The sequence below is a fragment of the Spermophilus citellus genome, assembly GCF_964194105.1.
Source record: "Spermophilus citellus genome assembly, chromosome: 3".
NCBI classification, from domain to species: domain Eukaryota; kingdom Metazoa; phylum Chordata; class Mammalia; order Rodentia; family Sciuridae; genus Spermophilus; species Spermophilus citellus.
In genome coordinates, this window is record NC_138184.1 from 220,832,013 (window position 1) to 220,855,131 (window position 23,119).

The window sequence follows — 23,119 nt, forward strand, 5'->3', positions numbered from 1 at the left end:
CAAGATGAACAGAACACAGTGTTTCCCTGAAAGAATCAGACAAAAAAAAAAAAAAAAAAAAAAAAACACCCAGGAGAAAACACAGACCAAAGACAAAGACATTGGCTTAGTACTTAAATATAAATAGATGTACTTGCTAGTGCATGCACATGTGCAATACACACACACACACACACACACACACACACAGTTCTGGAAAGAAAACATAGGGAACACATACCGTCATATATATAACCACCCTAAAATGAACTCAGGGATACAGAACCAAATAGACGATATATACAGAAAACACAAGGACATATTGTCTTAAAGATACACACACACACACACACACACACACACACACACACGGGCTATGGCTCAGGGGTACAGCACTTGCCTCAAACATGTGAGGCACTGGGTTCGACCCTCAGCACCACATAAAAATAAAAAAAATAAACCAAATATGGGTATTGTATCCATCTACAAAGAAAAAAGAACTTCTTTTTTAAAAAAAAAAAAAGATATACACATGTAGGCCCTGAGAGAGAGACAAAGGCAGAGACAGAAGGACACAGAGAAAAGAGAGACAGACAGACTGACAACAGACACAGGGGAGAAGAGAGATCAGAGATAACCTAAGCAAGAGACACCTTGATCCCTAGAGACAGCAAACGTCAAGGAAGAGAGACTCGCGTCGCGTCGGGGCCTGAAGGTGGAGGCGCGCACAGGCCAGCGACGCTCCGACGTGCAGGACACAGGCGAGCGCACAGGGCGACAGCGCGCAGAGCGGCGCGGTCCACGCCGGCCGGTGAGGACCTGGAGCCCGCAGAGGAACGCCGCCGAGAGCTTTCGGAGCACGGAAGCGCAGCCAGCCCCGACCCCGCCCGCTCCTGGTGCCAGAGCCCGGGGTCCCTCGGGCCCGCGCGCCCGGGGGCCGCGCCCTCGCTCCCCTGGACGGCGGCGGCCCGCCCGGCTCTTCCCCGCCGTGACGCGGCCGCCTCCTTCGCACCAATGAGGCTCGGGCGCCTCGGGCCCCTGCCCCTCCCCCGGGAAGGTGTGTCCCTGTTTCCTCACCTGAAACTTCCTTGGCAGAACCCGATCCCTCCTCCCGTCCGGGCGGCAGGGGCGGGCCGCGGGTGGGGCGGCTGGGGCGGCCGGGCCTGGCCGGGGACTGCGGCCGGCGCCGGGACCTGGAGGGGACTCTTGGGCCCGGGCAGCATGTGACACCGACCAGGTGGGTGCCCTCCTTCCTCCCCAGCCCTGGGCTCCGGGCCGCCGGAGAGCCCGGCGGAGGTAAGGCAGGGACAGGAAGGAAGAGGAAACTAGGCCTCCCCGGGGACCTGCCCCAGCTAGGTCCCGGGGCGCAGGCTCCGGAAATGGGGGGCTGGGTCGACGGGCAGAGCCGGGAGTGAGAGGCTGAGGACCCCGATCGGGAGGAGGAGGGAACCTGGAGGGTATACCCTTGCCTGAAAACTGCTTCCAGCCGGGTCCCCGCCTTGTAAATGGACACCCTGTCCCGCAGTACCCGGGGCCAATAATCAGGGCTCGCTCTTCAAAGTCTGGCCCTGGGGAAAGCTAACCTCTATAATAAGGAATAACTGAGATTCCCTCTCTAGACCATTCTTCACCTGGAGATGTGTTGTTGGCTTCCTCTTCATACCCAGGCCTGGGCCTTCTTTCGTTGTTATCTTCGTAGCGTTTTGTACATATGTGCTTCTGTCTGTGTGCACCCTCTGGACCCTGCGGGTCGAGGCTCGTTAACCTGAAACAGTTTGCCTGTATTTGGGGAGCTTCCTGAAGCTTCAATTAGTAACCACATTGCATCTGAACCTAGGGAGGTGGGAAGGGAGCTGTTTAGAGCTGGGGGCTGGGGTGAGGGTGCAAGAGGCAGGATCCCAACACTGGTCTAAGCATCCTTTACAAATGCCTTCCATTGAGGCCTGGGGGAGCTAATCCTGGTGCCACTTGTTTTCAGATCTCAGTCCCCTTCTCCCCTTCCTGGATCTTGGATTCCCAGGACAGACTTGCTTTCCTGTCTACCTAGAAGTGAACTCTGGCCAGGACTGTTGTCAGACTGAGGGGGAAGGGCATGTCACACAGGCTAGGGAGAGAGGGTGGTTTTCCTTTTCACTTCCTTCCTCTTTTCTTCCTGCACTGCACTCCTGGCTCTTGCATCCTTGACCTACTCCAGAAACCCCAGCTCCCAGGGAATCAGTCAGCAGTAGCAGGGTGGCCTCTTCCCAGCTTCCTGCTCTATCTACACCTGGAGCTTGAAGAAGCTAGGCCCTAGCAAAATGGGCATCAATTTTTTACCAATCTGTGGGCATGAAACTGAAGCCATGACCCTTGAAGACCTTTGAAGGGGGTCCTCGGGGCCTGGGGGGAAGAAATGAGAGGTGTGAGACTGTGGCTCAGGAGGAAATTATGCCATGGTCACAGTCGAGAGGAGAGAGAAGTCAAGAAAAATTGAAAGAAAACCCTCCTTTGAAAAAGATACAGGGATTCGAGATGTAGTCAAGAGCCTTCGTACCTCTGGGTTCTCTAGTGTGTTTGGCTACACATACTGTGGTCTGTCTGGGGTTGTCTGTGGCCACATTACACACCATGTCTGTGGGATAGACAAGAAGATGTCATACCTGGTGTCTGGAGTGGTCAGTTGATATGTGATGTGGACAGAAATGGGGCCACTCGTAGGATCATGAATTGGACAGGAGCAGCATTACTAAAATGGTGGTGATGTAGACACAAACAGGTGACTTACAGCATCTGATGTAGACAGGCTGGATCATGCACAGTGTCTGTGGAATGAACAGACGCTGGTCACTCAGTGTGTGTGCAAGGTGGACTGCAGCAGGCCACCCTCTATGTTAAGGACACACACGGGTCATGCATACTCATATTTTCTATGGATGGCACAGGGCCACAGGTGGGCTAATAGTGTTCTTATCTAAGACCATCATCAATAGTGTTCTTATCTAAGACCATCTGGTCTATAGGCAGTAGATGATGTGAAATTTTCAAGTATCAAGGAATAGAAAAAAGTTCATAAGGAATTATAGCTTTCCTCCAGTGTATAAGACAGGTCTTAGCAGCCAGTGGTCCAGAAAGCTACCCTTATTTTGATACCTTTGTAGAGTTGTGGGCAATAACCTTAAAACAGTGAATAAAGTTATGCATCTGTATGATGATCTTATTTTCAAAATCAAAACGTATATTTTTTATCATGAGCAAGAGGATATTTTCAACGGCCCGATCAGAAGAGCAGAAGTACAAAGTATAAAGGCACAAGTATTGTAATCTGAAGGTTATTACAATAATTTATGTTGTAAGTCAGAATATTTGAATTGCCATTTCTAGAAAACCTAGGAAGTTTGGTCTTCAAAAATACATATAGTGCTCAACATCAGTTCAAAAAAAAGCAATGTGACTGGAGGTGGGGTATCTTTGAAATAGATATTTCAAATAATTTTATGTCTGGTGACTAGAAATGGATAAGAGCTAAGGTGTTGGGGGTCTGTAAGAGAGACAGCAAGCTCTAGCACATACTATTAGTGGGGTGACTTGAGCTTTGTCTTCTAAGAAGTCACACACAGATGAAGTCATGCAAATGCAAAATGTCTCTGATCTGGAAGGAGGCCAGATCAGTGTGATGCGGTGCCCTGTCTTTCCTGTGCTCACATTAATAGTGATTACTCACCCCTAGTGCAGAAGGAGATGAGGATGTTTGCACTCTAACGGAATGGGCAATGCAAAAATACTTCCCTTCTGATGCCTTTATCTGAGTAAGACACCATGTTCTACAGATTTCTTTGAGCTTTGTCACATTCTAGCTGTGTCATGCATGGTTGCAATAGGATTACTAAGACTAGATCAAGTACAGGACTATGGAGAATGTCTCCCTTTGGGGTGAATGGTGTCTAAGCAGAAAACCAGTGATGTTTCCAAATGCATAAAAACAGTGTTAGAAACAGTGTTAGTGGACAGAAATGTGCCACTAGATTGGAACTGAAAATATCCAGGTAGCACATGATATAGATAGATAAAGCTTAGGTGTCACAGAAACACTTTTATAAATTCCGTGACTACTTGTTTTAAGGCCATGGTGGTGTATATGAGGAATAAGGCCTGGAAAATACAGATATGGATGAGGGGAGAGGATGGAGTTAGTCAAACCGTCTCCCCAGGGAGTTAGGAGCCAAGTTTCAGAAAGTGTCTACAAGGACCACATATGTTAATCACATCACAGTATCACCTCCAGTGGTTATTATATTTTATACTTAAGGGATAGATATCGGGAGCAAACCACATACTGTCAGTTACCCAGAAACATAATAGTTCTTCAACATGAGTACAGTTATGTTAGACATATTTTGCCCCATGTAGATGTATCCACATCTATGAATGACCAGGAACTTGTCCAATACTACTTTCTCACAGGGGCCAGGGTCCTTCTTCTTTGGTTATATAAGGCTCTATTGTACAGAGACCTCAAGTGTTCCTTACTGTGGTTAGGAGTGGTGTATACATGCATATGTTTGCATATGTATGCATATGCAATTGCTCAGCATTCTGGTGATGAGCTTCCAGTTTTTCCACTTTAAGCCTGCACCAGACAAGAAAAGTTCAGGACCAGATACAGGATGGAGTCTATGAGGCTTCTGGAATCTTCCCTTGACTGATGAGCTGCCAGCTTCCTGACAGATAGACTTCTGGGTGCTAACAATAGACCTTCAACAAAGGATCTTGTTTTAGATTCACCTATGCCCTTTGTTTAGGAAATTTGGGCCAGTGTCTAGGGTTAGTTTGCTCATCTACAAATTAAGCAAAGTTTTCTGTGTCTCCAAAGGTCCCTCTAATTTATAAATTTTATATGTCTCTCTCAAACTTTTTCTCTCAGATCAACAATACTTACTATTTCTATGGCTCTTAAAAACAATGAGATTTTTTTTTGTTGCCTCATTGAATATTCATTAGAATTGTGAAGAAAGTACTTTAATCTCATTTTAAAAGTTAAGGGATGTTCAAATAGATTAAATGATTTAGACAATTGTCTTAAAAAGGCAAATATTTAAAAAACCAAAACAACTAAAAATCAAACCACATGCCTTTAAATCTCCATTCTTCCTTGGGTCATGTAGTTGACTGAGAGCCAACTAACCTTCTGGAAAGGGGACTGAGCAGGTTACATGGCAGTGTTTGTGCCATGTGGTGCTCCTGGTCTAACCACAGTGACTATCAAGAGAAGCAAAGAATTCTCTGGGGCAGAAGAGAATTCTAGGTGGAGACAGGTGCCGACAGGTGGTGAAGTTGCTGGAAAGAAAGGAGGAGGCCAGGTTGTGCAGCTTCATGCTGAATATTGAGCTTTGTCTCAAGGGCAGTCAGAGGCCACTGATGAATTAAAACTAGAAGTGATGTTTTGAAGATCACTCAGGTGCATTATGGAGAATAAGATGGAATGGAGCAAGGTGTGTGGAGATTGGTGGACAGGCTGCAGTAGCCTGGTGAGAGGTGGCCTGGTGAGAGGACACAGTGTGCTCCTGGTGTAGCCATGAAGATGCTGAGCAGTGGTCAACCCTGAGGAATATTTTAGGAGGTGGATCAATAGGACTAGGTGATTGATTAGATATGACAGATCTGGCCCAGGAGAGAAACAAGAATTTTATTCTTTATGTAAAAAATATTTATTGAACACTTAGTATGAACCAAGTATTGTGCTAGGTTACACAATTGAACAAGCTAGATGCAGTTCTTAATCTCATACAGTTTATCACACCATAGTTGAAAGGAGGGTAAGACAAAATACACACATAATTACCTAATTTTAATTGTATAAATACTACAAAGGAGAAGTGAAGAGTGAATTATAATTGATAATTGCTTTAAAGAGAAGTAGAGTTTAACCCGGTTAGAGCATTGGAAGCCTAAGACATACATCAGGGAAACTTCATAGTATAAATAACAATGGAAAGAATATTTCTGAGGTCCATAGTGTTCAGTATAACTCCCAGACATGGTATGCGACATACTATCCAAGATAAGAGTCCATTGAGCTTCTTTGGAATTAATAACATGATGGTTCTAAGGGATGCTGGAAAATCGGGCCGTTGAAGTGGGGCAGAGGCAGGTAGGATGTGGGGACATGAAGACAGCAGATGGGCACAGCACCCTCTAGCCATTTGAAAGATGAGCAAGACCCAGGGATGTGTAAATATTGATGGAGTAGTGCCAGGAGAAGACTTGAAGGTGAGAGAGCAAGATAACCCACAGTCCTGAGGGAGCAGAGTAAGAAAAGGGGAAGCTTGGAGAGAAGGGAAGATGGAAGGAGTGGAGATGCAGGTTGCTGTGGATTGCAAGAAATCAAAGTAGCTCCTCTGCTGGCTTCTGAGTTCTTTACAGAGTAGGAGGTGAGGTGTTCTGCTGGAAGTGACAAGAGAAGCAGGAAGGTCACACTCTTGAGAAGTAGTGGGAAGAGTGTACCTAGTTGCTGGGGAAGAGGGGAGAGTGAGATGATGAAGGTACACAGCTTTATGGGCCACAGTAAATCTAATAAATTAGTTATCATTCCACTTTACAGCAGCTGCCTCTATAATTGAAAACAAAATTATTCATTAGTTATGTCTCTCCTAGACACTATAAAAGAAGGAAGGTGAGTAAAATCAAGACCCTGCATTAAAGCACAGGAAACTGTTGTACCTTGCTCATTGGCTGTAATAGCCTGACCTATTTTAATCCTGTCGACAGTTTAGAAGGAAGGTCCTACTCCCGACACGGCTTCTCTGGGCTATTAGATCTAGGGTGTGTCACACACTATGTCTGGGAGTTATATGAGGCTGAGTCACTCTGAGTGTCCGGAGAGTCGACAGGGAGAAACAGACAATGACATAATAGAATCTAGAGGGCAGCGGCCGCGGGGGGCTCTTGGCACTCTGACAATGGTCTTACACTGTCATTGGATTATTATCTGTTTCCCCCATGAGGCTGCAGGCTCTGTGAGGACAAGGTCTTTATCTCATTCACTACTGAATGTTCTACACTTAAAAGGGTCACTAGGGAAATCTTTATCAAATAAACAAATAAATGAGAAGTTTATAGAGGATACTGCTTATTTGGATGAAGACCTTTTGTCTCAAAAAATGACCCAAAATGGAACCAAAGAAATGCCCTACTCTTCTTTGCAGTTTCCTTAGAAACCTTTGTCTTATATTCCTCCATAGGATTCAGCCCTGATGGAGGCTGAGGAGCCCCAGCATGGAGCCTCTACTCCCATCCCTGCGGTAGAAGAATTCAGAATTATCCCTGAAGCTATCATGAGGAGCAGCCAGATCCCCACCATGGAGCTTGAAGCCCAAGAAGACCAGGACCCATCTTATAAGTGGGCTGAGAGACATAGACTCTTGTTGACCCAGCCAAGAGGGTTACAGGACATGACTGACTCTGTAGAGGAGGGCTTGCCCTTTTTCTCAGAGGAAAGTTCTGCAGATGTGGAGACCAACCAGGAAAGCCTTGTGGCGGAGACCTATGATACCCCAGGACACCAGGAGGCAGTACCCCAGAGGCTGGCAGACAGAGGACCAGTGATAACAGCTCCCCAAGAGCTCTGGACCTGCCCCGTCCAGGGTGAACAGCTAGACAAGCTCTCAATATCCAGTGACCTGGGCTGCAGAATAGAGGTGGAATTTCAGCCAGACCTCACTTCTTTGACATTGGGGTCTAGAGAAGCAAAAGAGAAGGAGGCAACCTCTCCCGACACCTTTGCTCAGACTGTACTTTGGCTTCCCTGTGAAGAGCACCCTACAGACATGAGCCAGACTCAGGGCTCTAGAGGTGGAACTGTCAGCCAGAAGGAGGAGCAGCAAAGTCAAGGGGGAGAAGAGCTCTTACAGCCCCAGGAGACTCGGGGGCTAGAGGAGCAGGAACAATATGAAATGGAATCTCAGGGGAAAGGGGTTCTGGGGGAGGATGCTTGTTCTGGTGGGCTTTGGGAGGAGCAGGAACAGATGGTGGAGCAGGCTAATGGTAAAGAGTGGGTACACGGGCAAAAACAGGAGCAGGTACAAGATGGTGTGTCACTTGGAGGACGAGAAAGAGAGAGACTCAGTGGGGAACTGGAGGTTCTGAACTGTGGTGAGCAGGGTCAAGAGGGGAGGGAGAGGAAAGCCCAGGGTCAGGGAGACCTCAAAGACAGGGGACAGAGGAAGAGGGAGTTGAAGGAGCCTGAAGAAAGTAGGGTGGACTCTCAATACATGGAGAATCTAAGCTTAGTGGGGAAGTCAGAGGAAGTACCTGGAAAACAAGATAGGAGTCTAAAGGGGAAAGTGATGGTGGCAGAAGAGGAGGAGCCAGGGAGCTGGGCTGGGGGTGGGCTGAGGGCAGTGGGAGATGAGAGGAGCACAGAAGAGGAGGAAGGTACTCATTGTCCTTCCCCCCTAGCTCTGGTAGCCCCTGAGGACCATTCTCCCGGTGACTTACTTCCAGATGCCTTTTGTCCCGTGACCCAGATTCCTCAGACTGAGGAACTATCCCCCAAAGCTCTAACCTCTGCATCGGAGCCAAGAAGAGACTTGCCCCAACCCACTTCTCTACCTGGCTCCTCTCCTACTGCAGCGTCACTGGACAGTAGAGTAGCTCACAGTGACCAGCAAGAAGAGTCCGAGTTGAAGAAGAGACCAGTGTCCAGCCAGGAGACTGAGGTGATCTCTGCCCATACACCTGTGACTCCTCCAAGGACAGCAGAGTCAGCTGCTTTTAGTTCTTCTGAAGTCTCCCCCGTCACAGCTGCCTTATCATCTGAGAGTCCCTCAGCTGGCTTTCCTAGGAGGGAGACCCCAAGAACCTCTTTCTCAACTGACACCCTATCTCCCTGTGGGGCATCAGAGACTCCCTGGGTGGCCCTGCACAGCTCCCTGTCTGCAGTGACCACCCAGGACCACACCTCCAATGGGGCCAGCCCTCACAGCCCCCCAGCCAATTGCAGTGGGACCATCCAACACCTAAGGAGCAACTCCTTCCCAGGGTCCCACAGGACAGTGCAGACTCCAGACCTGGTGGGAATGTCACTTTCTTTCTCCCACTCAGAATTACCCCAGAGGCCCCCCAAGCCTGCCATTTATGGCTCTGTGACCCCAAGAAGGGACAGAAGAAGTAGTAGGGAGTGCAGCGTAATTTCAGAATTCCCTACTGCATTATCCACCCTGAGGCAGGACTCTCAAGAGTTCACTTCAAGTCCAGAGAGACCCTGCAGTCCTCATAGCAGCCAGCCCTGGGGCTCTCTCCCAAATTCAGCTTTTACTCCAGGGTCTCCTGCCTACGGTTCTTCCCCACCCACAGTCTCCATGGAGATGAGGATCCATGAATCTCTGAACCCTCCCCCCCTAGAGAAGAGACACATCCACTCTTCCATGGTGGAGAAAGATGGCCATCTTCCTACAGTGGTCCCCACAGTAAAGCGACACAGCCATCCTCTGTCATTGTCCCCAAGTTCAGAGATACATGGTTCTCCTAAAGGCCCCCTTCCTCAAATTCCTGACCCCCTGGTGTCAAGGCAACACCGACCTCTGCCATCTCCCCCAGACAGTGCCCCCCATACTCAGACCTCTCTCCCCCACAGGCTGAGATACAACAAGCCATTACCCCCAACTCCTGATATGTCCCAGTCCCACCATTCTCCCATCTCTTCTTCCAGTATCCCAAGGATCTACAGGCCTCTACCCCCTGTCCCCATTATGAACCCTTCCACCGAACCTCCTCCATTGCCCCCAAAGTCTAGGGGTAGGAGCAAGAGTACTCAAGGAGGACTTGTGAATTCAGGGGGTCAAGCCAAACCAAGACCCATTGGCCAAGACTGGACCATCTCCACTCCCCCCTCTACTGGACGTACCTCTTGGCCTCCAGCCACAGGCAGATCAACCGAGTCTTTGGCTTCCACCAGTAGGAGCAAGAGTGAAGTGTCCTCTGGCATGGCCTTCAGCAACATGACAAGCCTTCTGAGTCCCTCTTCCCCTACTACTACTTGGACTGTGGAGCTCCAAAAGCCCACCACCAAGGACGAACCAGCGCTCTCAGAGGAGCCCGAGGGCCATGTAAGAGGAGTGTTGAGAAGATCAGACCCCCAGGAAGGAAGCAATGGCCAAAGGAGGTCTTCCGTTTGCCCAGCGATGCAGCCAGAAAAGCCCAGCCATCCCCAGCTGGAGAAGGCATCCAGCTGGCCCCACAGGCGGGACACAGGGATTCTACCAGAGGGCAGCGGTGGACAGATTGGGGGGCGTGGGGAGGGGTCCAACAAACACAAGGGCTGGAACCGGCAAGGCCTGCGCAGACCTTCCATTCTGCCTGAGGGCTCTGCAGGTGAGCAAGGGTGAGGGCCATAGTGACACCATTGTGAGGCCAGCTCTTTCCAGCTTTCACTACCACGTCCCATCTTCTGTCCCCAGGGTTGCTGCTGTTCCCTCTGCAACTTCGCTCACTCACATCTTGCCTTCAACAGAGAAACCCATGAGCATCCTCTCCTTCCCTTCAACCTCCACATCTCTTTTCAACCCGGGCCTTCTTTTAGTGTCTGTCTTTTCCCCCCGTCCGCCCCCGATGTTGTCTTGGATTTTTTCTACTTTTCAGCACCTACCTGGGTGGAGTAGAGAAGGTCCCTTCTACTTGTCCCATTCCTATTCTGAAGAGGGCAGGGGATATAGCTGAGACTGGTTTCCTTCAATACTCTGTGCTGGTCTTTATTCCCTCCCAAATTCCTTTTATTTTATTTTATTTTATTTTGGTTTTGGTTTTTCCCTTCTGGATACCTGAATTCTCACTGTAAGAGGTATCTTCTTCATTTTTCTCTGAATGTCCCTCTGAAATCTTAGTTATGTCACCCATTTCTATTTTCAGATTCAAGAGGTTCAGCCATGGGCAGATCTCCTGGACCCACAGATGCCGTTGTTTTCCGGTGAGTTACCTTCTCCTAATGGATCACTTGCTCTCTCTCTGCTTGGGATGCTAAGATTTCATCATCTGGATTTTAGTTGATATGGGTTCCGGGACCTAGAATGGCTCATGGCTCTCTCTTTGGGGGGTAAATTGGGGAAGAGAGACACCAGGAATCTAGGGCAGGGAGACTGAACTCTACCTGTGGGCTCTGTTGGCTGAGTCTTGAGTCATCCATCCTTCTCAGTCCTTTGATCTTGAACTACTCCCCATGTAAAAGTTCCTAACCATCCTGAAGAGGGTCAGGATGCAACTCTGCACCTCTCTAGGGAATTGGGTCCTGACATCCCAGCGTGTGCCAGGCAGGTGAGAGGCTTTCTCATCTGCAGTTGCCCGGAGTCATCTATCTCATGGCCAGCAAGCACCTCAGAGCCTTCCTTCCTCCACAGGGAGAAGAAACCAAAGGAGGGGACAGGAGGCTTTTCAAGACGCCGCTCCAAGCTCATCAACTCCTGTGAGTACCTTGGAGTGGGTCTGCAGGCCTAGGTAGGTGTTCTGCCCAGGAAGGGACTGGGCCTCATGATTGTCAGCAGGCTGGGGTGATGTCTGCAGGAGAGAGAACTGCCAGGTCAGCAGTAGCTGGGCAGCTTCCATCTTTCCCTTGGGTCTCCGTTCACCTTCCCTTTCTTCCTCTCTTATGCGTCCTCCCATGCCTCTGTAGCCCAGCTACTTTACCAGGAATACAGCGATTTCTTTCTGAACAAGGAGATTCAGAGCCAGCAGCGGCTGGACAGCCTGGCAGAGGCCCCTGGGCCCACCTCCCCGCGGCAGCCTCGGAAGGCGCTGGTGTCCTCAGAGTCCTACCTGCAGCGCCTCTCCATGGCTTCCAGTGGCTCCCTCTGGCAGGAAATCCCTGTGGTGCGCAACAGTGCTGTGCTGCTCTCCATGACCCACGAAGACCAGAAACTGCAAGAGGTACCAAGCAGGGCAGGGTGTGGGAGGAGAAGGGGTTACAGGAAAGCTGGCCAGGTTGCCTTGCTGACCTTACTGTCTCCTACTCACAGCACCACCTCTAAGAGCAGGCTGTCCCCACCCCATGCTCACCCCACACCACACACACACACACACACACACACACACACACACAGTGACCCTGAATCCTCTCCATTCTGGAGAATGAATTGTTTTCTGAGTATGCGCACTGTCCTCCTCCCTGCTTCCTCATGCCACTGTGCATCTGTGCCCACCGGGTACTGGTTTGGGGCTTGTGTAGAGTAACAATGCCTGTGAATTTGTTGGATGAACTTCATCCCATGCTTCAGGGTAGACTGAAATTTCCCTCTTCCTGCAAGATTTCAGGCTACACTGAAGTTTTTCTCTTCAATCAAAATATTATTTTTTTGGTCCCTAAAAGAGGGCCCCAGGGAGTTGATCTAAGAGGCTTTAGAGCATCTCTTCTGGGTCTTCATTCCCAAGAGCAATACTAGAGGCTGTTAGTCGGGTTTTAAGCTATCACTATTAGCATGTTTTTCCATCAAAAGCTTCTCTTAACTCTCAGATCTGTGTGAAATATGGTGCGCAGCCTTTCTTCCTAGGAAGACAGTTGAGCAGGGTCCAATAGAATAGTTTAAGAAATTAGCTTGGGGAGTAAATGCCCTGCATGGGAAGCTCACTTGAAGATCTGCTGTTCAACTTGGCCAAGTTACTCCATCCTTCTAAGCTGATGTTTCCCCGTTTGTAAACTAGAGATGCAAAGAGTTACTGGAGAAGTGACAAGACGAGAACCTGGTACTCAAGAAATGTTGACTATGTTAGTGCCAAGTGAGGTACACCTGGTTCCCCACTTACCAGCTGTGCAACTGTAGGCAGGTTATGTAACTTCACTAAATCTCAATCTCCTCATCTACACATTGAGGTTAAAATGCCTACCTTTCAAGGTGGCTGGGTGGTTTATTTTATTCATTTAGTTTTTGTGGGATGAGGAATTGAACCCAGGGCTTCTCAACCACTGAGCTATATCCTCTGCCCTTTTTGTTGTATTTTGAGACAGGGTCTAAGTTGCTGAGGCTGGCCTCAAACTTGTAATGCTCCTGCCTCAGCTTCCCAAGTAGCTGGGGTTACAGGCGTCACCACTGCTATGTGGTTTAAATGAAATAACACGTATTAGTTTGGCATCGTTTGCTAAAGGTTAGTGCCGAGCTTTCCCCTTTCATCATCAGGGAGGAGTAACAGTTTGGCCATAAGAATTTAATGGTAATCAGTGCTTTTACTACCATAGAGACAGATGTTTTTAGGTTTTTCAAAGCTCAGACTTGAAGGCCCTGTTCTCACCACCATTTTTAAAATACATTGAGAATGTTTAGAAAATCACTCATGTACCCATATTTCTTATTCAAACAATGGGATAGGACACAAACTTTAGCTCTGTCTCCCCAACTCCAGCAAACTAGGAAGTCTCTAGGGCTCCTGGTCCAGCTCTGGCCCCATATTTGTGAGAAGAGAGGCCTCTGTGTCTCTGCCTCTTATACACACACTTGCGTGTCATAAAATAGCCCCCTGGGGACTACAGTGTGCTGTCATAGGCTCCGTTTCTTTTGACTGTCTTTGGGAGGGGAGAGCCACTCTATCTGCGTAAAAAGACAAGAAAACTGAGGTTTAGAAAGATTTAATGAACCATTCAACATCGCAGGGTCGGTGAACACTGGCCCCAAGACCAGACAAACCTGCAACATCAGCTCGAGTGCTGCTGTGGGGGAGGTTGTTAGACCATGTCATTGGCCATCCAAGGGGTGTCTGTCTTCTTTCGCTTTTCTATCTGGGGTCTATCTTGAAGCCACATGCCTGGGTGGAAAGCATGAGAAGCCCACACTAGTCATGGCCCTGAGTCATTGCACCTCCTGCTGGAACTTCCAAATGTGCTCTCAAGGGCTGCGTTTTATGTTATACCACAACTGCACCATCTTGTTCTCAGATATCCTGTTTCTTTCCATTTCTCCTCCCACTCCAACCTGATCCATCAGCTTCATTCCCTAAAACTGTTCCTCTCTCAAAGACAACTCTATCATCCACCTAGTGACTCCACTGTTCACCTCGTTCCCTGACTTAAACACTGAGGCGTTAACTGTGGCCCTTCCTTCCTATTCAGGCCCCATTTCTAGCAAGTAACCAAGTCCTTCCAGGTCTGCCCCCTAAATACTTATGAAGTTGGCCTGCGTACCCTCATCCCCTTGTTTTTTGAGGGTCTCATCTCTCATCTGGTATTATTACAACATTTCCTACCCTGGTTCTCTTTACCCTTTACCCTTTACTCTCTTACTCTCTTCTCTACATTGTTCCAGAAATGTCTTTATCAGAAAGCACATCTCATCAAGTTATTCCCCTACATAAAACCTTGTTTTTTAATTTTTCCCTTATCTTCAGTCCAAACTGTTTTACATTGTTTATTTAACTCTCTAGACCTTGTTCCTATCTCTCTTTCCCTCTTCTGCCTCATCTCTTGATACTTTTATATAATTGGTTCCCAAAATGCTCAATTTATTTAGGAACATTTTTTTGAAATAAATGTTATTGTGTATATTTAAGGTGTACACCCTGATGTTAGGAGTTTTATATATAAAAAGATTACTGCAGTGAATCAAATTAGTATGGTCACCATTTCTCATAGATATCCATTTGTGTGCATGTTTAGTTTCTTGATCGGCATATTTTTGCCTTTGGGTGCTTGCACATGTTTTTCAAGCTCTGGTTTAAATCTTACATATTGAAATAACTCTTATCTGTCCCCCAGATCAAGTTAGATTCTGCTGTGACTATGAGCTATGAAAGGGTCTATCTTATTTAGATCCCTAACCCTAGAATATTCCTTAGTGTCTGGTATATGCTAGAGAGCTAGCAAAGTTTTTCATTCGTCTTCTTCCTTTTCAACATCTTAGGCCAAATTTGAGCTGATTGTGTCAGAGGCCTCATACCTACGCAGTCTGCACGTAGCTGTGGATCATTTCCAACTTTCAAGCCCACTCAGGGCCACCCTTTCCAACCAGGAGTACCAGTGGCTCTTCTCTCGGTTACAGGATGTTCGAGACGTCAGCACCATGTGAGACTATCCTCTCCCAAGTACCACTCCCTCAGCCTCAGTATTGTTAGCCACTGAACCTTCAGTCAGTGTTTTTCCCCTTAGAAACCTTCCCTTGGCCATATCTCAGGATGAAATTGGGCCTCAGCTCCCTCTATGATTCCAGATGGCTGTAGAGATAGAAAGAGCAAAGAAGCAGAGACAGTTGAGTTAGATAGGCCATCACTGGATAAGTAAGTTAATGAGAAAAATGTCCAGGGTGAAGGTTGTGGACATACTGTGGGCATACGCTGCTTTGGAGATAAGGTGAGGAAATCATCTGAAGATGGGAAAACCAGAATAAGATAGAAGAAAAGGAAGAAATAGAATATGAGAATCAAGAGTTAAATCAGGAGCAAGCTAGCAATAGCCTTAGAGAATCCTAGTGTGTGGCAAGGAGCACAGAGCTAAGGAGAGTCAATAGAAATTACAAATGGGAAGAAGTCAGAAGTCAGGGCATAGCAGGGGTCAGCCAGCTGCTGAGTTGAGGCCCTAAAATTTCACGAGACTTGTTTAAATACTGTACAGGTTCCTTTCAGACCTAGAAGAGAACTTCGAGAACAACATCTTCTCTTTCCAAGTGTGTGATATAGTCCTGAACCATGCTCCAGACTTCCGCCGGGTCTACCTGCCTTATGTCACCAACCAGACCTACCAAGAACGCACCTTCCAAAGTCTGCTGTGAGACTGATCCCCATTCAGTTCTTGGTGGGCCCTGCAGTGACCTTGTGCCAATCCCTCACCCAGAGTGCTGTCCTAAGGGTTCATGTCCCTGTGCCTGCAGGGTGGTGTCAAGCCCCAGCATGCCTTCCATATCAGATCTCTCAGCAATCACATCTGGGCCCCTCTGCAGCAGATCTCACCATTGTCTCCCAACCCCAGATATTCCACTGAGCATCCATTCCCCACACCTTCACGGAGCCCCCCATCATTCCCCATGTCCCTCCTCACCTGAGGTTCACTATCATGCAGGAATAGCAACAGCAATTTCCGAGAGGTCTTGGAGAAGCTGGAGAGTGACCCCATCTGCCAACGCCTTTCCCTCAAATCCTTTCTGATTCTGCCCTTCCAGCGCATTACCCGTCTCAAGCTGCTGCTCCAGGTATGCCAGATACTTGATGGGTCACCACCCTGAACTCAAAGGGATGGTCCTGAGAAGCTTCAGGACAGAGGACCATCATTTTTTGGCCATTTACCTCCTGAGGAGGATGTGAGCAGTCTCCCCACTGCACACACCCTTCTTTCTCAGAAATATTTGTTGTTGAAATTGTATCCCTAGGCTTCGCCATTAATCAATCCCCAGTTATCTCTTCCTATTTGTTTATTTCTTCCTACCACCTGGCTCCTGCCTGCTGTTTATCCTATAGAACATTCTGAAGAGGACACAACCTGGCTCCTCAGAAGAAGCAGAGGCCACAAAGGCCCACCATGCCCTGGAGGAGGTCAGCAGCTACCCACTCCCATCCTGACTGTCCTTCACAGACAAGTCATCCCTTCCTCAGGCCCACAGCTCCAGACAGCATGGGAGGTGGGATCCTGTTAAGGGGGAGCTCAGCCTCCCTGCATCCACCACACCTCCAAGCATGTCCACCCACAGCCTCCTCTTCCATACCCAGCACCACATACCGAGGGACTGCGCCCCACTCCCACAGCCCCTCACCCAGGAGCATTCTGTCAGCTTGTGCAGAATACACCAGAGTCCGAAGGCTTGACCTCCATGTTCCCTTCAGTCAATGCCAGCCCAGGAGAAAAGAGGAGGCTGTCATATCCTTTTCCAGATTGCTTTCAGGGAACTTTGAGATCAAAGACTCTAATACAGTACTTGTCCCCTTTGCTCGCCTTGCCAAACCCTCAGCTGATCCGAGACTGCAATAATAATGTCCAGAGGATGCGTCGGACAGAGGAACTGATCTACCTGAGCCAGAAGATTGAATTTGAGTGCAAAGTGAGTTAGTGCCCAGCCCCCTACTGTGCCCATCACTCTCTATGGCATGTCCCACAGGTCACCTTCTAAACAGAGTCCTCTTGTTTCCCTCTTTCCAGCCTCCAACCATCCTGCCTTGCTTTCTGTTCTGTTTCTAGGATACACAAATATCCTCTTCAATCTCCAAAACTATTGTCACTGTCACGTGAAGGTGCATAACTGTGTGCATATTATATTCTTTTGGTGTTAAAAAGGGAGGACAAATAAATACACACACACACACACACACATACATACACACCCCCACACACATTTGCTTGTGACTCATAGGGAAACTCTGGAAGGATTATTTAAAGAAGGAACAGCAGTTACAAGGAAGAGGAGGAGTGGACAGGATAGTTAGAGGGTTCAGAGGGAAACAGAATCTAAGCAGGTAGGTTATGAGTAAGAGAGAAGATAAGGAAGAGATGGTTGGTGAGGAAGGGAGGACTGTCTGTGACGCTGCCTTCTCTCTCTTCTGCCCATAGATATTCCCACTCATCTCACAGTCTCGCTGGCTGGTGAAGAGTGGGGAACTGACAGCCCTAGAGTTCAGCGTCTCCCCAGGGATGCGAAGGAAACTGAACACACGTCCAATCCATCTGCACCTCTTCAATGACTGCCTGTTGCTGTCCCGGCCCCGAGAGTCAGTGGTTGGAATGGGAGGCTGGGAGAGAAAGGGAATGGAGGAGTTAAGAGGGAAGGCCTTAAAGGAACAGAGAAGAGTTGTCTTCTTAGAGGATCTTTTCAGTGGTTCAACCCATGGAGTCCAGGTCATAGCATAGAGAAGAGAAACACCAAATTATGTCATGAGGAGTTATAAATGCCTCCATAATGGAGTTATAAATGCCTCAAATAATCTTAACCACCTTCTGAAATAATTTTTTGTTTGTTCGTTTTTGTTTTGTTTTGTTGGTGTGTGTGTATGGGTGTGTGCATGCTTTGGGCTGGAATCCACCTGCTAGCCCAGAGATACTTAATTAATTTCAGATCTTAATTAAGCTCTATTCCTTGGAACCTTGGAAAGTTTATATTCATTCTGTTTCTTCAACTTCTTAAAGTAAACCATTATTCATTGCAAGGGATAGATGTTTTGCCAAATTGGTGAGGACACAGGAGCTACCATCTTGTGGTTTTTATAGGACCATTTTGTGGTTTTTATAGGAATTTTCAGGCTGCAGATGCTAAGGACATAGAGTTTGAATCCAGGAATGTGAAGGTTGATAGAATATAGAAAGCCTAGAGTCCACTGAAAAGACTTCTATTTTGCAGGGGTAACCGATTCCTGGTATTTGACCATGCTCCCTTCTCCTCCATCCGGGGGGAGAAGTGTGAAATGAAGCTACACGGAGCACACAAAAACCTCTTCCGCCTCTTCCTTCGGCACAACACACAGGGCACCCAGGCCGAGTTCCTCTTCCGCACAGAGACTCAGTGAGATGGGGCTGGGCAGGGGCGCTGGTGTGGGTAGCCTGGGAAGGAAGTGGGATCAGGCAAAAAAGATGTCCAGGAAACCACCTAAACACTACTTAGCCCCCTCTGGACTGGGGGCCATAATGGAGAGCTCTAAATTCCCAGAGTTAAGAGGCAACTTGTAGGAGATCACAGGCAGGAGGAAGTTTGAAGTTGCCATTAAGACTCAGCATCTATTTTATATCTTTTACTCAAAAAACTAAAGAAAGGGGATGGACTGGTTTGGAGTAAGCAAAGAATTTACATCCTGGTGTCTGTGAGTTAGTGTTCATGTGTGCAAGCCAGAGACCCTTCAGTGTCATGGCTGCTGGGCACATGTATGAATAAGACAAGCACTGGGTGCCTTTTGCTCCCCCACCCCAACCTGCCTACTCCATCTTCTGTTAAGCAGAAAGTCATAGTGCTGAGAAATTTGATTGGCTTATCTTTTCAATGATCATAACAACTAATATATTCATTTGATCTTTGGAGATCAACAATTTTACCTATAAAATCTGGTTCACAGCCAGGTGCAGTGTCAGATACCTATAATCCCTATAACAGGGAGACTGAGGCAGGAGGATCACAAGTTGGAGACTAGCTGTAGCAACTTAGCAAGACCCTGTGTTGCTAAGTTGCCAAATTTTAAAAAAGAATTAAAAGTAAAAATAAATGCGGTACATAAAGCCTATAGCAGTGAATTCCTAAAAGACTATAGTATTACCAATATTATAAAAGATATGAGAAGAGTCTTTCTTTAAAATTTTCAGCATATCTAATCATTTGAGATATCCTACATTCAAGAACCTTTTCAGTTTCGTCCCTTGGAAGACTACTCAGGGTAGTACTGATAACACTTACCTTCACTTATGGAACAGAAAGGCAGATAGCAGGTTATGTATGCTAAATATCACATAAGCCAAATAATCAGATGCAGTTATGTTCTCTTTGTTTAGTGCTTTGGGTAGAATTTTCCAGTAAAAGTGTCAGCTCTCAATTACCTAAGCATATGTGGAAGCAGATTTTAAGATAATGCAAAACCTCCAGATGATTATAAAATTCGGATTACTTTGTACAAGAATAACAACAACAACAAAATACTAAGCTGTTTCTCCCCAGTTGAATTATTATCACAGAATAACTTTTTATTTTTGAAATATTTGATTGATGTGGGCAAGAGAGTGTCAAGAATCATGCAAAGTGATAGAGGGAATCTAAATTGGGACGAACATTTTACTTGGCACAATTTCCAAAATGGAAAGTCTGCATGTGTGTAATTGACAGTTAACTTAGTACCCCGACTTGGAAGGTATAAGGAATCTGGAGGGGGAAAGAAAGAGGGAAAGTGTGAAAGACACGTTAACCTACGGTTCGGGATGGTACCAGGTTCCACCACGTAGGGTCCTGGTGACTTTGTGGTGAAATCACTGAACTAGAAAGTCCTTCCCACAGCTATTTGCTTCCCAATCATTGGCTCTGATACACACCCGCAGGCTGCAGTTGTAGCTGAAAATACCACCCTACTTTGTTTTCTCAGAAGTGAAAAGCTTCGCTGGATCTCAGCCCTGGCCATGCCAAGAGAGGAGTTGGATCTGCTGGAGTGTTATGGTGAGTGAGAATCATCAGGGTTAGAGGTCTCCCCTGGACACAGGAGCTCAGGGTGCTGGGCGGTAACTCTGTGAGGCTTCCTCAGACTTCCAGAGAGAAGCTTAAACACTGGAGCTTCAACACTGGGACACATTTGCTTCGCCATGGCAATGCCCTTCCCCCACACACCCTGCCTTAGGCTATAGTTTATTCATTCTAAGATATTTGTCCCCTTAAGTCCATTCTGCTGATTTTGCCTGGGTTTTACTAATTTGAAAGTGTTGGGGAAAATAGGGGATCACAGGAGGATAGCAACACAGATTTGTCCTGACCATGCCCTTCCTGTATGGGATGGCCTGAGGCCAGTTAACTGGAGGGTCCCTGGTAGCTGCAGGCTCACATTCTGAATTCGTGTGCATTTGTGCCAAGATGGACTTCTTCTGGCTCTTATATCAGCCCTCAGTTGTCCACCAGCAAGGATTTCCTAGTTTATGTCCAGAGGAAAAAAAAAAAGAACTCAAAGGAATACTGGGTTTTTAGTATCTGAAAAGAATAAATGAATATAAGGAAGCTTTGAAAAGGAATTAGGAGAACTAAGCTATAACTGAAATCTGTTAACTTCCTATATATTCCATTAGTTGGCTTCCCTGGTGGATAAGGGGGGCAGGGTAATTTTTCCTTCTTCATTATGATCTTAAGAATGGTAGATGGGGAGGAGTTTTAGAAAAAGAAGTACAAATAATATGCAGTCTTGTGCTTGTTTTCTGGGAGAACCAGTGCACCATAGTAAAGCAAGAAGAGCAATACACGCATATGATGGAACACTTAGAGGTCAGCCCCACTCTGAACTTTGTTATCTTCAGCCTCAGCTCTACGGAAATTTTGCCTAGTTCATAAAAATAAACAGATATCCAGCAACTCCTCAAGAATCATTTTGATCAATAATTATCTTGGTCACTCTATGAGGATACTGAAGCCAAAGGGGATTGAGTCCCTTGTCTAGTGCATATTTGGGATTCCACTGATGGAGTCTCCCAGTCTCACTTGAGACATTGAAGGAAATGAAGAATGAGTCACAGGCTCAGATTTTACCATCTCAGTGGAGAAGCAAAGCACATAAATGGAACATTTAGAAGAGGGAGACATGGTTTCTTACCAAAAGTCAGTTTTAAGAAGTTCACAATCCATTGAAGACTAAGGGGCTGGGGAGGGGTTCAGAAGGAAAGTGGGTCTTCAATAGGATCTCTAGTATTTGTAGTAAACAAACAGTGGTCGCATATTTCTCAGTCATCTTCTCCATAGAAATAGAATTTTGGATCCATTTCAGTTTTGGTATTTTTATTTCTGTATCAACTACTTGGTTCCTGGTAGAAGATGAATGTTTTTCCAAACTCCCCCTTTGTTTAATGAGCCCACACTTACCTCTAACTTAAGTCCTGCCCACTTCTCCCTGCCATTTCTCGCTCGTGTTCTGGGCTCCTGCCTCTTCTGATCTCTCTTCACCCTTCTCTTCCAAAGACTCCCCACAAGTCCAGTGTCTTCGCGCCTACAAGCCCCGAGAGAATGACGAGTTGGCACTGGAGAAGGCCGACGTGGTGATGGTGACTCAGCAGAGCAGCGATGGTAAGAGGGAGACACCAGGAGGAGCAGGCCAGGTGTCCGAGGCAAGACGTGGGAGTGGTTAGGTTCCTGGGGCTGCTGTAACAGAGCAAAGTTATCGTCTCACAGTTTGGTAGGCAAGAAGTCCAAAATCAAAGTGTTGCAGCGCCATGTCCCTTCCGAAACCTCTAGGGAGGATCCTTCCTATCCTTGTCCAGTCTGATAGTCACACATGTTCCTTAGCTGTAGCAGCACATTTCCAGTCTCTGCCCACGTCTCCCTGGGGCCCTCTTCCCTCTGTGTGTGCCCAGGTTTTCCTCTTTCCATAAGGACACCAGTTGTATTGGCTTAATGGCCACCTTATTCCAATATGAGCTCAGCTTAACTGTACTAATTATATCTGCAACAACCTCATTCCCAAATAAGGTCTTGTTTTGAGGTCCCAGGGATTAGGACATCAACTCATACTGGGAAAGGGGATACAATTCAACTCCTAACAATGGGGAAGACTCAGAAATGGGCAGCTGCAGATTTCACCAGACCCAGGGCAGCCATATTTAGTACATTGGGAGGCTGGTCCCCTCCAGGTAATTCTTTGTGCTTGCCCTGTGCCCACAGGCTGGCTGGAAGGTGTGAGGCTCTCAGACGGGGAGCAAGGCTGGTTCCCTCTGCAACAAGTGGAGTTCATTTCCAACCCAGAGGTCCGTGCGCGGAACCTGAAGGAGGCCCATCGAGTCAAGACTGCCAAACTACAACTGGTGGAACATCGCACCTAGCTATTCCCTGAGAGGAATCTCATGAGCTTAAGAACAAGTTGCCCTCTGAACCTGCTGCAGAGGCTTTCTGTGGACCAAGAACTAAGTCCAAGGACAAAACCCCGTTAACCCAGCCACTCATCCCAGGCCTCCTTTTCTGTGCTTTGTGCTTGGTGGGGGGATGTTGAGGGACTTCACACTGGACTCTGGGATCCTTTTTTCATAGGAAAAGGGCCTGAAAAGCCTTATTCAGGGAACTTTACTTCTGCTACCATACGGTCCTAAAGCATCCTTGGCTTCCAGAGTGCAGATTTAGACCCGGCCCAAGTTCCAGTCATGGCCACATGTTCAACACTCTGACCTCGGGCCACTGGAGGACAATGTTTAAGAGGGATTGACACATCAGATGGGAAGGTCAAGCTGGTGACCTCTAAGGTGTCTTTCAGCCTCAGAGTCTCCGCAGTTGTTGGTGTGAACGCCGTGCGTGCGTCGCTGAGATCTGTGTCTCTGGGTGGCAATGTGAGGGGGTACTCTTGCCATAATAAACTTGGCACTTCTCTGAGTGTTTTCTTCTCAGACTCCTCAGACTGAACAAGTTTCAAAACATGGATTCCCATAAGAGTTCCAGCCTCTTTTTTTAGGTGTCATGAAAGAAGGCCAACATGGGGTGTAGGGTGTGGCAGCTGCTTTGTGACCCCTGAGAGTTTGGGCAGTTGTTCTTCTTTTCATGGTATCAGAAGTAGGAAAAGGAAGGAG

General features: G+C 47.4%; 1 protein-coding gene across 1 annotated transcript; it reads left to right on the forward strand.

Moving 5' to 3' along the window:
• The first annotated feature begins 610 nt into the window (after positions 1 to 610).
• Positions 611 to 22,926, forward strand: ARHGEF5 (Rho guanine nucleotide exchange factor 5). Its single transcript, XM_081287109.1, has 15 exons — positions 611 to 1,216; positions 7,197 to 10,326; positions 10,861 to 10,918; positions 11,346 to 11,410; positions 11,618 to 11,871; positions 14,829 to 14,989; positions 15,536 to 15,688; positions 15,980 to 16,109; positions 16,375 to 16,449; positions 16,863 to 16,952; positions 17,459 to 17,616; positions 18,243 to 18,404; positions 19,960 to 20,030; positions 21,528 to 21,632; positions 22,227 to 22,926. Exons 2-15 carry the CDS (start codon positions 7,209 to 7,211, stop codon positions 22,382 to 22,384), a joined length of 4,758 nt encoding a protein of 1,585 aa, XP_081143235.1. The 5' UTR covers positions 611 to 1,216; positions 7,197 to 7,208; the 3' UTR covers positions 22,385 to 22,926.
• The last annotated feature ends 193 nt before the right edge of the window (positions 22,927 to 23,119 follow it).

Excerpts from the sequence above, each read along its gene's own strand:
- ARHGEF5 (XM_081287109.1), top strand. The coding sequence starts at position 7,209 with ATGGAGGCTGAGGAGCCCCAGCATGGAGCCTCTACTCCCATCCCTGCG. Across the intron at positions 11,411-11,617 it reads CTCCAAGCTCATCAACTCCT|CCCAGCTACTTTACCAGGAA; the intron begins GTGAGTACCTTG and ends ATGCCTCTGTAG. Across the intron at positions 15,689-15,979 it reads CGCACCTTCCAAAGTCTGCT|GAATAGCAACAGCAATTTCC; the intron begins GTGAGACTGATC and ends ACTATCATGCAG.